Source organism: Vulpes vulpes, chromosome 5 (assembly GCF_048418805.1).
Source record: "Vulpes vulpes isolate BD-2025 chromosome 5, VulVul3, whole genome shotgun sequence".
In the NCBI taxonomy this organism is placed as follows: domain Eukaryota; kingdom Metazoa; phylum Chordata; class Mammalia; order Carnivora; family Canidae; genus Vulpes; species Vulpes vulpes.
In genome coordinates, this window is record NC_132784.1 from 124,034,347 (window position 1) to 124,049,557 (window position 15,211).

Consider the following 15,211-nt stretch of genomic DNA (forward strand, 5'->3'; position numbering starts at 1 on the left):
CCCATGACTCTTTGCTCTTGGGTTAATGTCCAAATGGTTTAGTGTTTCATATAAAACCAGTTAGGATCAACTTTCTTTCTTATCTCTGTGGCACATACTCCAAGCTCCAAAAAATTTCCATTTTTTTTCCAAAAAATTTCTAAATTGTCTACTCTCATTTGCCCTTTCATGTATTTTCATGTATTTGCACATTAGGTTCCCTCTAACTGGAATTCTTCTCCCTCCATTGTTCATTGGGCATAATTTGTATTTCCAGAGACTTTTCATTTCAACTTATCTATCCATCCACCCATCCATCCATCCAACCATCCCATCCATTCAACTAACAGATGTTTTTGGAGTACCTGCTACATGCCAGGCACTATGCCAGGTACTCTCATAGCATCCAGAGCCCATTTCTACTACAATATTCCTGTGATCATGACTGTTCTCTTTTCTGGCTCACTTGCTAGTTTCTGTGCTCCTTGAGGGCTATGGTCATATTTTTCATGTCTATATTCCTAGCAACTAGTGTTTAACAAATGGCATGCAATTACAAAAACTGTACCAGCACTGTGTACAAATGACACCAAGTTCTTGTCACAGATTCCAAATACACATTAATCATCAATCCCCAAATGACCCATAATACATATCAACTATCAACTAACGGCCACAATCAGAAGTTTTCTGCTGGTGTGATTTGAGAATTGAGATTTTTATTAGGCGTTGTGCATTCCTGCTGGTTGTTTAAGTACTTAGAACATTTAATACTATTTTCTTAATTTAGATTTTTTAAACACCAGAATACCACCTTGCAGATTTTAATACCTACACTGCCATGACTTTGCGACTCATTAAATCAAGAAGTTGTCAGGTGAGAAACAGCATATTATTCCAGCCAACACGTTTGCTATTGCTGTTATTTTGTTCCCATTTGAAGGCAGTACCAACAAATTATACCAAGTCATATACTGCTATTAATGTTCTTAATTTTAGTTTAGCACCAAATTCTAAACAGAGAAGGATAACATTTCACTAATCATTTTATTTATGACTAACTTCCTTGTTTATAGACCTGTGGAAATTATATTTGAAGAGCTGCCTATAAACATCTGATCTCTTTAATAATTCCATTTGTAAATTATTTAGCATCTGCATCCTGCCGTTATGTAAGGACCATGTAGTTGTGCTAGCTCATTAAAACTGCATTACTTTCGACCCCAGAATTCACCAATGGGATTTTATTATAAACAAAATGAAATTTTGATTAGGCTTCTAAAAGAAGAGCTTGTCAAAGTAAATACTTGCTACACACATTGACATGTTATCACAGTGCTGAAAAACAGCAAGCTTTTAAGAGAACAGTGATAATTAAGGTACAAATTTACTGAATCAAAGGAAGGGAAATTGTTTGAAAATCATACAGTAAAAACACAAAACAACTCCTAAGTCTAAAATACCTGTAAACTGAAAAAGAGAACTTCTTACTTGCCATTCAGAAGCACAGAATTCATGAAGTCAGAATGAGATTGAAAATCTAAAAGTCAATTTTCAAACTGACCACCTTTTCTCCTTGGGGGCACAGCTAAATAAAGAGCTTTGCCAGTCCAAGACTGTCAAAGATTTGTTCAAGTGAGTCCCTTCCTTAAAAGAGAGTGTGAAAAATTTGTGTCCTTTCAGTTTCACATAGGAGTCTGGAGGGTGCTCTGCTCTTTGACCTGCCCTGGGAAGAGATCTGTGCACAAGTACCTTGAACTGTAGTACGTATCCAGGTTTCAAAGTCAAATCTCGAGTTACTGCAAATCGATCCCCATCTGATTTTCCAAATACCATGGCCGATGGTGTGGCAGAGCAGAAAGTCTCATTTTTAACCATTCCTTCATTAGCCAACATCAACCAAACACTCATTTGATTCATTGGGTAATCAAAAGCTGGCTTCTCATAAAAGTTCTAATAGAAACAATACAGACAACACAGGAAGGCAATTTGATAAGCTTTGAAAACAAGAAAGGAATTTTCAGTTCATAATATGCAGGGCCATGTACCATTTTATTTCTAGGATAATACAGCTGAATCTCTAAATTATTATTATTATTATTTTTACTGTCACAAACCTTTCTTTCCTGATGATTTGACAACCAAAAATATTTTGCCACTGTGTATGTAATTTTATAAACACAGTAATAATGTGTTTGATGTCTTGGCTAGCCTTCCTAGTCTTTAAAAAAAAATACATATATCTAAATATTCTTGGGAACTAGTAGCATAGAGAGATAACAGAACAACGAAGTGCAAACCAGAAAAGTAAGTACAAACACTGAAACTTGTGTCACTTATAAAACTTAATGTTCCCATTTAAAGGCAGTCAAGCGCTAAATCTTTGGGGGAAGTGAGAAGTTCTTGAATCCCATTTACTTTACAATCCTGTCTTCTTAGAGTTCAGACATAAGAAAGATACCTGGGGTAAAGTTGGGTTCACAATTGGGATGACCTGCTTTTGCTTCTCTGACAGGATGATGATGTCATCCAACGCCCACTGGTCATAGCCCTCCCCTGAGAACACAGGCTGCCACCAGCGGAACCTGGTACAAGGGGTCTTAGCAGCAGCTGGGAGCTCCAGGTAGACGAATCTGCATAAAAGCAAATCATTTATGTTGGTAAGGGAAAAGCTGTGTTCCTCTCAGCAGCTGTTAAAATAACAAGAGTAGTAACAAGAGAAAGTGTAGTTTCGTTTGAGCTCTTGATTTTTTGAAAAGTTTCTAAGTTTGTTTTGTTGAAAGGTTTATTTATTTGAGAGTGAGAGAGAGAGAGAGAGGGAAAGAGAGTGAGCGAGCATGCACACAAGCAGGGGGAAGGGTCCATTTGCTGCTTTTTCTCTAGCTCCTTTATGTGTAAGGTGAGCTTTTGAATTTGAGTTCTTTCCAGTTTTTGAATGGACACCTGCACCCCGATGTTTCTAGCAGCAATGTCCACAATAGCCAAACTGTGGAAGGAGCCTCGGTGTCCATCGAAAGATGAATGGATAAAGAAGATGTGGTTTATGTATACAATGGAATATTACTCAGCCATTAGAAACGACAAATACCCACCATTTGCTTCAACATGGATGGAACTGGAGGGTATAATGCTGAGTGAAGTAAGTCAATCGAAGAAGGACAGTGTATGTTCTCATTCATTTGGGGAATATAAATAATAGTGAAAGGGAATATAAGGGAAGGGAGAAGAAATGTGTGGGAAATATCAGGAAGGGAGACAGAACATAAAGACTCCTAACTCTGGGAAACGAACTGGGGGTGGTGGAAGGGGAGGAGGGCGGGGGGTGGGAGGGAATGGGTGACGGGCACTGAGGGGGACACTTGACGGGATGAGCACTGGGTGTTTTTCTGTATGTTGGTAAACTGAACACCAATAAAAATTAATTTATTAAAAAAAAAAAAACAAGCAGGGGGAAGGGGCAGAGGGAGAAGGAGAAGCAGATTCCCTACTGAGCAGGAAGCCTGATGTGGGGCTTGATCCCAGGACCCTGAGATCATGACCTGAGCTGAAGGCAGACTCTTAACCAACTGAGCTACCCAGGTGTCCCCCCAAATTTCTAAGTTTAGACCAATCAACAGGTTTAAAGTTGTTAAGTGCATTTAGTCCTGGTCATGTTTATTCCATTTGTTTTATTTTATTTTTAAAAAGTTTTATTTATTCATGAGAGACACACAGAGAGAGGCAGAGACACAGGCAGAGGGAGAAGCAGGCTGCTCGCACGGAGCCCATGGAGGACTCGATCCCAGGACCCAGGATCATGCCCTGAGCTGAAGGCAGATGCTCAACCACTAAGCCACCCAGGCGTCCCATGTTTATTCCATTTCGAATTGTATCTTTTTGCAGCAAATATTTCTACTAAATTTGATTTATTGAACAGTCTTTTGATGACCATGACAGTGGTCATCACGTTTTTAAGAAATACCTCAAAAAAACTGTTCCTTTGTACGTTATTACATTAAAATAGCATTAAAAATTTTCCCAAAGCAATTCTAACTGTGCATTAATATGCATTAATAATGAAATAGGAAAATCACCCATAATCTTCTCCACAGGGTTGACCTCTGTCAACATTTTGATGTATATCACGGAAGCATGTAACCTTTTACAGAGGTGAGATATACGTATAATTTGGTATCTGACAGTTTAAAATTTCATATTATGTCATAAGCACATTCTCATGTCAGTATAATTATTTCTTAAGATCATTTTATTGTCTATGTATTTTCATGATACAGACATATTGTTTATTTGACTTTTCTGTCATAAATGATTCTATAACGAAAATCTCTATGCTTAAAGCATTACCTATACCTTAGTTTATTTCTTTAGGGAAGATTCCTAGAAATGGAATTATTAGGTTGAAAAAACCACTCATGTTTAAGGCTCTTGCATTTTCCAAAATTTCTTCCTGGAAGAGTCATACGGTTTGCAGAAAGACATGAGAGCACCTGTCTTGCTGCTCCCATATGGAGAGAACACTGGTGTTATCATTAAAAAATGACCGCCAGACTGTTGAAAAATGATATCTCTTTTATTGCAACAGAGGTTGGCTATTACTCATATTTTATTAAACCTCTAGATTTCCTCTTTTGTAACATCAAACTCATTTCTTTTACCCATTTTTAAAATTGGGATCTTAGTGGTGCTCTTGATAATCTGTATAAGCTCTTCAGAGGGACATCAACCCTCTGTTTCTCATATTGGCTGCAAATATTTTATTTTTTTCTCTTTCATTGTTTTCTGTTTTCTTTGATAGAGATGTGTTACACGTTTACATAGTTTTATGTTGGCATGTAGTATATTTCTAGGTAAGTAGCCCTCTTCTCTGTTAATTCTTCCATTGAATTTGTGTTTAGGAAATTTAAATCTCACTTAATGTTTAAATCTTTAACCAGTCTTTAACAGTTTTTGATGGGGTAAGGTAATGACCTAAATGGATAATTTTCCCCCAGAGCCTGCCCATTTTTTTCTAACACTGCTTGATTGAATAACCATTTCTTTCTCATTGATAGTTCATGCATCTTTTTTTAAAAAAAGATTTCATTTATTTATTTGAAAGAGTGTGTACATGGGCATGAGAGAAAGTGTGTGAGAGAGAGAGAGAGAGGGGAGAGAGAGCACGAGCAGGGGGAGGAGCAGAGAAAGCAGCAGACTCCCTGCTGAGCCGGGCTCTATCCCAGGACCTTGGGATCATGACTTGAGCCAAAGGCAGATGCTTAACTGACCCAGCCATACAGGTGCCCCAGCATTCGTTTTTTCTTAATATACAAGTATTTACATGTATTTGAGTCAATTTCTATGTCATCCATTTGGCCTCATTGTTTGTTCTGTTTATCCATGCACCATTTAAATTATTTAGGTTACAAAATATGTTTTAATATCATATAGGGGGCAGCCCCGGTGGCGCAGCGGTTTGGCGCCTCCTGCAGCCTGGGGTGTGATCCTGGAGACCCGGGATCGAGTCCCATATCGGACTTCCTGCATGGAGCCTGCTTCTCCCTCTGCCTGTGTCTCTGCCTTTCTCTCTCTCTCTCTCTGAATAAATAAATAAATCTTAAAAAAATAATATCATATAGGACATTCGTCTATTTTTTCCCCCCAGAAGGTTAAGCGATTTTTGCCAATTTATATTTCCAGATATAAAGTTCTCCCAAGAATACCACTAAGATTTTGACTGGAATTGCATGAAACAAATGAAGAGAGATCTTCATATCACAATATTTACTTTTCCTATCCAGAGACACTGTATTATTTTCCATTTATTTGTTTTCTTTTATATCTCTGAGGGAAGTTTTGAAGTTTCGTAGTTCTTTACAGAGATGCTCAGTATTTATTGTTTGTTAAAGTCATGCCTTATATTTACGTATTTGCCACTCTGAATGGGATTTTTTTCCTGATATCTCCCCACTCAAAATTTCCCAACCATTTTAGTGTCATAGAACTCTTTGAGAATGTGGTGAAATATTCTGGCCCTAAAGAAATATTCCTATAAATAAAAATGGAATATTTCTGAAATTTGAAGAAGTTATTGAATTTTTGTTTGTCTACATAGTAATCTAGTCACTTTACTGGTTGTTGAATAATTTCCAGATTGACCATGATCATGTTTGGAAAAAATAATCTGAATTATTTTAAATTGTTGTTTAAACTAGTTTGGCATCATTATCAATTCCCTTTCTCCTGTCCTGGGGGAAATCTCACCACTTTCTGTCTCCTACACACCATTTCTGACATTCTCCCTGGATGGTATGTCTCTTGTTTTACCCAGCTGCCTCTCCTCTGGTTTCTGCCTCTCTCTGTGTCCCTTAGAGGAAATATTTTTAGTTCTGTCTGCATGACTCCTTGTGTTCTATTGTGGAAAGTTATGTCACCTTTAAGTGACTCAATGTTTTAAACCAACCAACTTAGCAACCTTGAAGTTAGCAAACAACTATATGTTAGACAGTATGCTCAAATATATTTAATTTGTAAGAATTGGATCTAGATAGTCTTCAATAATATTTTCCTTCAATAAAAAAGGTCCAGCTGTAAAATGCAAAATAAGATGTTAAAACTTGAAATGGGTGATGGTCAACATATTAAGAAAAACTCTGTTGGGTCATCTGGGTGGCTCAGTGGTTGAGCATCTGCATTCAGCTCAGGGCATGATCCAGGGTTCCTGGGATCGAGTCCTGCATCAGGCTCCCGGTGGGGAGCCTGCTTCTCCCTCTGCCTGTGTCTCTGCCACTCTCTTTGTGTCTCTCATGAATAAATAAATAAAATCTTAAAAAAAAGAAAAACTCTGTCTTTATGTGAAGGTGCAAATACTGAGATTATAAAATGGAATACTCTAAAAGTGAAATCCCTGAATAGATTTTAATGGCACATATAAAACATAAAGTATAAATACAGAATTTCAAAATACTGCATAATTGTAAAATAACTAAATTTAAATATAGAAAAGTATGTGCATTGCCTGGTATAGGCATTAGTATTAAACATGAATCATTTCTCCAAATTCCTGAACCATCATTGTCTACGACTTTTATTACATATACTCCTCATCCATGAAAATAAAGATAGGGATGGGCCAGGAAAAAATTTAGAAAAATCTGAGGTCTACAGATATTTTACCTAGAATTAGCTCTGGTGCTATCTGAAAACTTTTAATAAAATCTATTTTGCTGTTAAATCTAACCAATGAACATATATATTTATATGTTAATATATAAATGTGTATTTCTCTCTATACATAGAGTATGTGTGTGCATTCAAAAAACCTGCAAATGGGAAAAGTGAGCATGGGCTGTCCCTATATCATGGAGTTTCTGTGGGAACTCACAATTTTTCTTAAGTTCTTTAAGAATTCAGATATGAAAACAAATGCTTTTTGTACTGAAATAAATGAAATTTTTATATGTGCAAGCGTTAATGACATTTTGGAAACAGTGCAATGAAAACATACGCTTTATCATTCCTGAAAACCACTGGAAGGCCATCAGGGGCGCTTACCTGGGTTTGCTGAAGTCTGAGAAGTACATTTCTGCCAGCAGGTGCCACTGGATGCCTCCATTGTTGCTGTACTGAAGGAGGACACCCTCCTCTCTGCTGTCTGGCTTGTTACACGCAGCACTCTCTCCACCAATCTGAATGTAGAACTGGACAAAGTCCACCCAAGATGTGTCCAGATCCCAGCTCACCAGCTGTCTTTTCCCAGCCTTTCCAAAAGATGGAAGAATTACAGACTCAATCATCTGGGAGCTCGTTGGCATTTTGTTGTTTCAGTTTCCAGATCATACAAACATCCTAGCACCAGGTGGAAATGATTTTGTCCTCATTTAACGTTCAGAGGTGTGAGTTATGCCATTGAATTCTTTGCTCTGGAGGTGGCAACTGTTCCTGAATACATTTGATGAGTCTCTGCATCATTGATTCCCAGGTCTAGTTATGAGACCCTTGGGAACTGCTAATTATAGAAAGAGTATTCAAGTCTTTAAAAATAAAGCAAAAATTAATTTTAATTAAAACACTCCCTATATTTGCTTTGTAAATTTCCTCCAGGCAGAGTAGTAGAGAAGAAAGACCATATATGTTGAAATCAGTTGGAGCCGGGTTGGAATTTCAGCCCATTATTCATGCTGTTCACTAGCTGCATGACCTTTCTGAGCTTTTATTTTCCTCAAAGGTATAATATGGGTAATAAAACCTCCCTTACAGGGTGCTGTGACAATTAGATGAAATACAAGTTGCATGTAATTTGCCTAGCACGTGGCAAGCCTCTCCCGAGATACCCCTCACCCCCTCCTCCCTGGGAATTAAAGTGAAACTGGCAAAATAGAAACTTCTAGTCAAAAAGAAAGAGTACTCATGTCTCTGAGGTTCCTAGTCTCTCTGTCTCTGTCTCCTTCTTGGAAACAGGTTTGGAGGGATCATTTCAATATGTTCTTGTGACTAGGAAATGGTCTCTTTGTGTTTTTAAAAACTATTTTATTATTTGAGAGAGAGAGAGAGTTAGAGAAAGCGAAAATGCACAGAGGGAGAGGGACAGGGAGAAGCAGACTCCCCACTGAGCAGAGAGCCCACAGCGGGCTCGATCCCAGGACCCTGAGATCATGACCCGAGCTCAAGGTAAATGCTTAACCCACTGAGCCACCCAGGTGCCCCTCTTTAAAAATGTGAAGAATTTCTTCAAATCCAGCAACTTGCTTCCTTTGCTCAGTGCGTCCCCTACATGTTACAGTCCTGTTGTGAAGTACTAGATTCAAATTGACAAGGTTTATCATCAGTCCTGTTGTGAGTAAATGGGTTCATGCTAATGGGATGGAAAAAAGGTTTGCTCGTGTGATTTTCCCACCCAAACAGATACTGCCAAGGCTAATCCACAGACTGCACTGAATTGGTCTTGGAAAGCTCCCAAGGAGTTCAATTAAAAGTCAGGAAGAAAAATTGAGATAGGATACATAGTAAAGAGAAAAACACCCCTCACACTTATAATTTAAACACTTCTCTAATCCACTAAGTTAATTAAGAAGGGGTTTCAGTTATTAGAAGACACAGGGGAAATATTTGGGGATAATTAAAACAGTACACTGTTACTGATAAATCTAAAGTCAATTAAAGAGATTCCAAAATAAATGAGGGTGCCAGAGAAATGAGAACTGAAGTTAAATCCTGAGTCAGAAACTTATTCTTTGGAACTCTCAATTTTAAGTACATATTGAGAAAATCTTAAAAGTAATACACATTTTCAATGTGTTAAGTGTGCTTTTGATTTTTCTCTTAGTTGATCTGAGATACTGTAAGTGAGAAACACCTCAGAGGTTATTATAAGCTGGCCTAGAATTTTCATGCCTCAGGATCATTACAGGAAGACCACTTTTAAGAAGAAAACCTACAGAACCTAGCTAGTTAATTCCAATCCAGCAAACATCTATGAAGAATTTGGCACATGGAAATAAGCCAGAAGGATAAAAATCTAGGGTGAGGAGAATTATAAAAATCCAATTATCACAATTAGCTGGTTGGAATGATTGGTCTATTGTGAAATTCACAGAGCGGTGTTGTTTTTCCAGGAGACCACGGTGTTGGTTGACAAAGGTTTTGAAAGTGTTTTGTGGGATTTTTGTAAGTGGTGGAAAATATCATACGAATGCTTAGTTTGGCACTGAAGATGTTTTTCCCCCAGAGAATAGCACAAATCATTTTCTTTTGTTCAATGACCTGAAATGCTGAACATTGCTTGAAAGGGAGATAAAAAAGAAAAAGGAAATGGCTCACAGCGAACTTTTTGTCAGAATTTAGAATTTGATGTAACACATGCTCTGCGCTTTTTCTATTCTACTATGATGAATGTATTTATGTGTGTATGTGTAGACATATATACATGTGTAATGTGCGCACGCATGTGTGTTGGGAGTAAAAGGTTACAGATCTCCTTGGTCTTGGAATGTGAAAAATACTCTCCTATTTTCCCCCAACATTCTAGGTCAAAATGGCTCAGTGCTTTAAGGGTTTAGATAAAATAAAACACATTTAAGGGTAATGCCTTCAGAATCTGGGGACTTTTTATAATACTATCTCTAAAACTATTAAAATTTTTAATCAAAATGTCACTAGAAAAATAATTCTACTCTATTTGAAAATAACCATTTCTTTAGAACTTCTTGTTTTTCTATTTTCTTTCATTTGTTTATTCATTCCTTTCTTCAGTAATAATTTTTGGGTGCCAATTACACGAGGTACAATACCACAAACTCGAAAGGAGAATTCACCAGTATGTGTAGTCATCATAATGACAATTAGGGCTGCAGACCAAATTTTATTCTTTGTTGAGTCCCATTTGGTCATATAACCATCTATCAATTCTCTAATCTATTCCATGTCAAAGGAACTAACCGACTTGTAAATAATGCCTACCGCATGGCATGCATTTCTAAGTTCAACATCTTATCTAGAGTTCAGTTCGGTTAGTAGGACTCAGCATCTTGCTGGGTACTATGAGAATAAAAATCAAAATTTGACTTATTTATGTACAGAACACAAAAGAGGGAGGAATTCAAAGAAAGGGGAGATTCGTGTAGTTTGCCATTATCCCACAAAGCTCCATGGAGCAGCAGGATTTGAGCAAGGCGTTACAAGGTAGAAGGCATCATGGTCGGCAGTGGAGAGTAAGCAAAGATAGGGAAATTGGCAAAACTTGGGACCTGGAGGAGATATTTCTGTTTGGAGCAGGGGCGTGATATTTCAAAAAAGAAAATAAGTTGTATAGTTAGGGCAGCAGTACTCGAGAGCATCCTGAATGTCTGTGATAGAAGAGGGACAGGATAGAGCACATTTTGGGTTTAAAGTAGTTTGCAAAAGGTGGTGGATGTGCAGAGCTGTTCCTCTGGGTTACTGCCTCTGCGGGCAGGGGCTGCCAACCTGTGTGCGCCATCTCTCTGCTCAAGGAGTGAGTATATGACTCTGGCTGGGCCAGTCTGAGTACACCATTCCCCAGGACCCTGGGATAAGCCAATCAGAAACCTTTTTCTACAGAGTTGCTCAGAAAGCTCTGTGGCCCTGGCACCATTCTCATAATGACAGCCGGCCTGAAAACAGAGGAGAGAGGTCTGTGGGCATTTGAGTTTCTGGTTCCAGATAATCTCTGAGGCCAGTTTCATCTAAGCCCTCTTGTGTTTTGATGATACTAACCGAATTACCTCCTTTTTTGCTTAAGCTAGTTTTTTCTCACTTTGAATTCAAAACAGATCTCCTTGATATAAGAGAAAAAAGGGGAAAAATGCCCCTCGAATATTCTGACAAAAACTTAGGGAGAAAGCTGGATTGAGAGGGGAAGAGAATGGTTCTACTTTTGAAAGACTGATTTTAAGTTAGTGGCAGGGCATACACATGGAAATATCTAATGATACCAATTTTAAATATGTTCTCATAAAATGTAATTGTGATAGTTAACTTACTGAACGATTTCTATGTGCCAACACTATTCTTTCTTTTTTTTTAATTTTAATTTATGATAGTCACACAGAGAGAGAGAGAGAGAGAGAGGCAGAGACACAGGCAGAGGGAGAAGCAGGATCCATGCAGAGAGTCCCGGGTCTCCAGGATCGCGCCCTGGGCCAAAGGCAGGCGCCAAACCGCTGCGCCACCCAGGGATCCCCCAACACTATTCTTTATCCTTTACCTTCATTAATCCACCGATCCTCCCCAAATTCCACTTTTTTTTTTAACAATACAGAAAATTGAGATACAGAAAGATGTTTTATGTCTGCAAGATGAACCAGCTAATGAGTTTTGGAGCTTAGGCACAGATTCAGGTAGCTTTATGATTGAGATAATCTTGAATTAAAGTTATATACATATTAACATGTAACCTTCCTATGTGTAAAGTATTTGTGTGTACACATACATGTTTACTGGGGTGTTTGGTACATATTGGTCAAGGATTCATAATCTTGTTTTAAAACTGATGCTTCTGGGAGACATAATTTCCCCATTTCTGAACAATTATACAGTGTATCCTGATCTATGCAATGTACACTGGTCACTTGTGGACAATTATCTCTGACAATAATGACCAGCGGATGTTCAATGTCAATGGATAGGAAATATCATCAGATGGAATTCATCCCTGATTTTCTATCATTCTCTACCTTGTTTGCTTGCTGATTCTTTGTTCTGCACCTGCATGAAAACAAAACCTGTACCTATTTTTGCATTTGCATAAATTAACTTATTTTGGATTTCTGCCCAGATTCCACAACATATGAACCCTACAGTATATCACCCACATCTGCGTGTTTGTTATGTGATGTAGACTGGGACATTTCCAGTTGTCCTAGAATTGGTGGCTATCGTCCTTGCTGGAAAGAAGTGGTTTTAAGGATCTCACATTCTAAAGAGAGCTGTTAATAAGCAGGGTTAGACATATAGCTCATGGGGGAGAACTGGACCTGCTCCAACTCTAGTCCTTTTGAGGACTAAATAAAGAGATGAATTGGGGGGTTGGGGAGAGAAAATAATGTCCTGCCTACATGGTAGCAAGGGAGGAGGGGAAGGTAGTTCGCCCTTCCCTATTGCTAACCAAGGAGCAGGGGCTGGGTGTGTTCAGTAGTAGACAAGAATCAGTCTTAGAGATTCCCAGTGGCACTCTAGGCCCTCGGTGGGGTCTACGGACCTTTCTGCCCAACCTAGTGCTGCCTCTAGTGAAGGTGAAGTGCAAGAAAAACTTCTCCACTGTCTCTGTATGGACTTCATGTTTGTGTGCTCCCAAATCCATATGTGGAAAGCCTAAGCCTTAAAGGGATGGTATGATGAGGTGGGGTCTTTATCATGTTATGAAGGTGGAGCCCTCATGCTGGTATTTGGTGCCTGCTTCTTCTCCTTGTGCTCTCGACCATGCGAGGATACAATGAGAAGACGGCCATCTATAAGCCAGCAAGCAGACCCTCATCAAACACTGAATCTGCTGGTGCCATAATCTTGGCCACCAGACTGAGCTGACATAAGACATGAGATGTCTGCCCAACATGGACAGTTAGTTCCAGGGAACAGCTCTGCACATCCCCAAACCCCACCATCACCCCTCCTTCCTCCAGTCATATTCTTGAGATTAACGGATTGATAAATTCGACAAACACTTACAGAAGTGCTTTCTAGGTGTTTGGCATTGTTCTACGTGATTTCGAAGTACTAACTCATTTACTCTGCATCACGACCCTAATGAAGTAGAATATTTTGGTCTCCACTGTACAGATGAAGAAGCCAATTCATACAGAGGTGAAGGGATTTGCTCAAAGTCACGCAGCTAGGGAGTGGCGGGGACTGCAGCAGGCAGTTGTTGCTCTTAACTTCTAGGCTTCCCCTTTGCCACCACTGCTCACTCTTCACCCACAGGTCACACGCTCATGCACCTCCAATGCTGGGGTCAGAAGACACCAAGTCCCTGTCCCACTCAAAGACCCTCAAGACATAAGCTCGGCAGGAAAGGAAGATGATGAGATTTAAATCAGGTACAAGAAGGGCAGGAATTTTCATCTGCCCTAACCTGGGTTTGTAGTAACCAAAAACAATCATCAAGCTATAAAAGTTTCCCAAATAGAGTTCAGCGACAGGAATCTGACAAAGGAATGTAACAGCCAGCAGTGTGTGTGTATGTGTGTGTGTGTGTGAAACTCTCATGTTTGTACCTTCTGAGCGCAGACTGCTCCATAAATCCGTCACATATTGAAACAGCCATTGCCCTGATCACGTATTCCCCTACGTGAGTCGCACCTTCGTCGTCACTTATCCTCAGCTCTTACCTTGCTGAAATACAGAGATGATCCAGATGAGATGACCCCACATCCTTGTTCTGGCTTTACAATTTCTCCCCCGATGACTTCTTGCCAGTCAGACTCCCAACCATTCTGGTTCTCAAAGTCTGACATAATCGTGGAAGGAAGAGCAGCTTCCGGGTGGCACTCAGTGCCTTGGTATCCCTGGTCGCACCTATGAGAGTGGAAGGGCCAAGCAGACAAGTCACAGTCCCTTCTGTGAAAGCCATGGCTGTGTCTCTGCAACATTTCCCATGTCTCCCTTCTGCTCAGACCTTAGCATTCACACTAGATTTGTCTCTACAGTGCCAATCTGTGTGTGTGCTGGGAATGATCTTCAGTGTTTGACACCGAAAAGAAGAAAGGACAGAATCCTTTTCTTAAAAGAAATCTGGCCGTAACAGCAGACCTGAGGTACCAAATAGTAATGAAGGAGGACATGGGTGTGTGTGTGTGTGCGTGTGTCGGGGGCTGGGGGGAGAAGAGTGGGATCCTCCTGTAATCTTGAAAGTCACATAGAAATGCTTGTCTGCTCATCCATCATGTAGCTCTGGCCCTGTTTTATAGCTCCTCCTTCTGATTAAATTATGTCTCTTTTAGAGTCTTTAAGCATTCGAGTGCATTCCTACCGCATCCTCATTAGCGATAACCGCTGTCTCCCCCTGCCCACAACCTTGAGCTTCTGGCGGGGTGCAGGAAGCAGCTGTCTGACATGTGCTTTAGGACCATCAGGGGCAGAAGGGAAACAACAGCAAGGCTCTCTTTAACCACCGAAGAGGACTTTGGCATTAATTAATAAACCCTGAAGTTTACACCCAGGAGGCCTCATCTTGAGGTTAGATTTTGAAGCTTAGGATATACATCTTTACGACTTTACTGAAATGTAACAGCATCTTTTACATCTAAAATAAGAACAGAAAGGGGAATGGCTTCCTTTTGGCTCTTTCTTCATCAGTGTGTCCATGCCACTCTGATGACAGCTGCGGTGCCATCCCTCTGAGCACAAGTCCTGAGAAGCAGACAATCAGCCACAGGTGGCGGGGTACGTACCTGCATACGCCGTGGTCACAGGAGCCGTGCCCGCTGCACATGTTTGGACACTGCTGCCCAATGTAAATGTTGTCCAAAGCCCACTCATCCTGGGCTGTGTAGTAGCTCTGACTCCAGCGGAAGCGGGTGGCACTGGACCTACGGACAAGGAATGGTAGCAAAAACAATATTTTAAGTGACATGTGACAGCACAAAGAATGTCAGAGTTCAGACTCTTTCAGATAACTAACTTTCTGGAATTTGCATTTAGCTGCCATTTTCTTTGGTAGTTGAAAGCCTGTCTACTCAATTATAAGCTGATTCAACAATTTTACCATGATGAAAAGTCTAGAAAGAAATCTGTGCTTTGGATA

General features: G+C 39.7%; 1 protein-coding gene across 3 annotated transcripts in view; it reads right to left on the reverse strand.

The window, feature by feature from the left end:
- Positions 1–15,211, reverse strand: part of RELN (reelin) — a 478,955-nt gene that overhangs the window by 108,018 nt on the left and 355,726 nt on the right. For all 3 annotated transcript variants that reach the window (XM_072759913.1, XM_072759912.1, XM_072759911.1), the window contains exons 23-27: positions 14,859–14,996; positions 13,797–13,983; positions 7,510–7,715; positions 2,441–2,612; positions 1,732–1,932 (exon numbers count right to left, since the gene is read on the reverse strand). In XM_072759913.1, the coding sequence (XP_072616014.1) occupies positions 1,732–1,932; positions 2,441–2,612; positions 7,510–7,715; positions 13,797–13,983; positions 14,859–14,996 (904 nt within the window). The remainder of the gene's footprint in view (positions 1–1,731; positions 1,933–2,440; positions 2,613–7,509; positions 7,716–13,796; positions 13,984–14,858; positions 14,997–15,211) is intronic.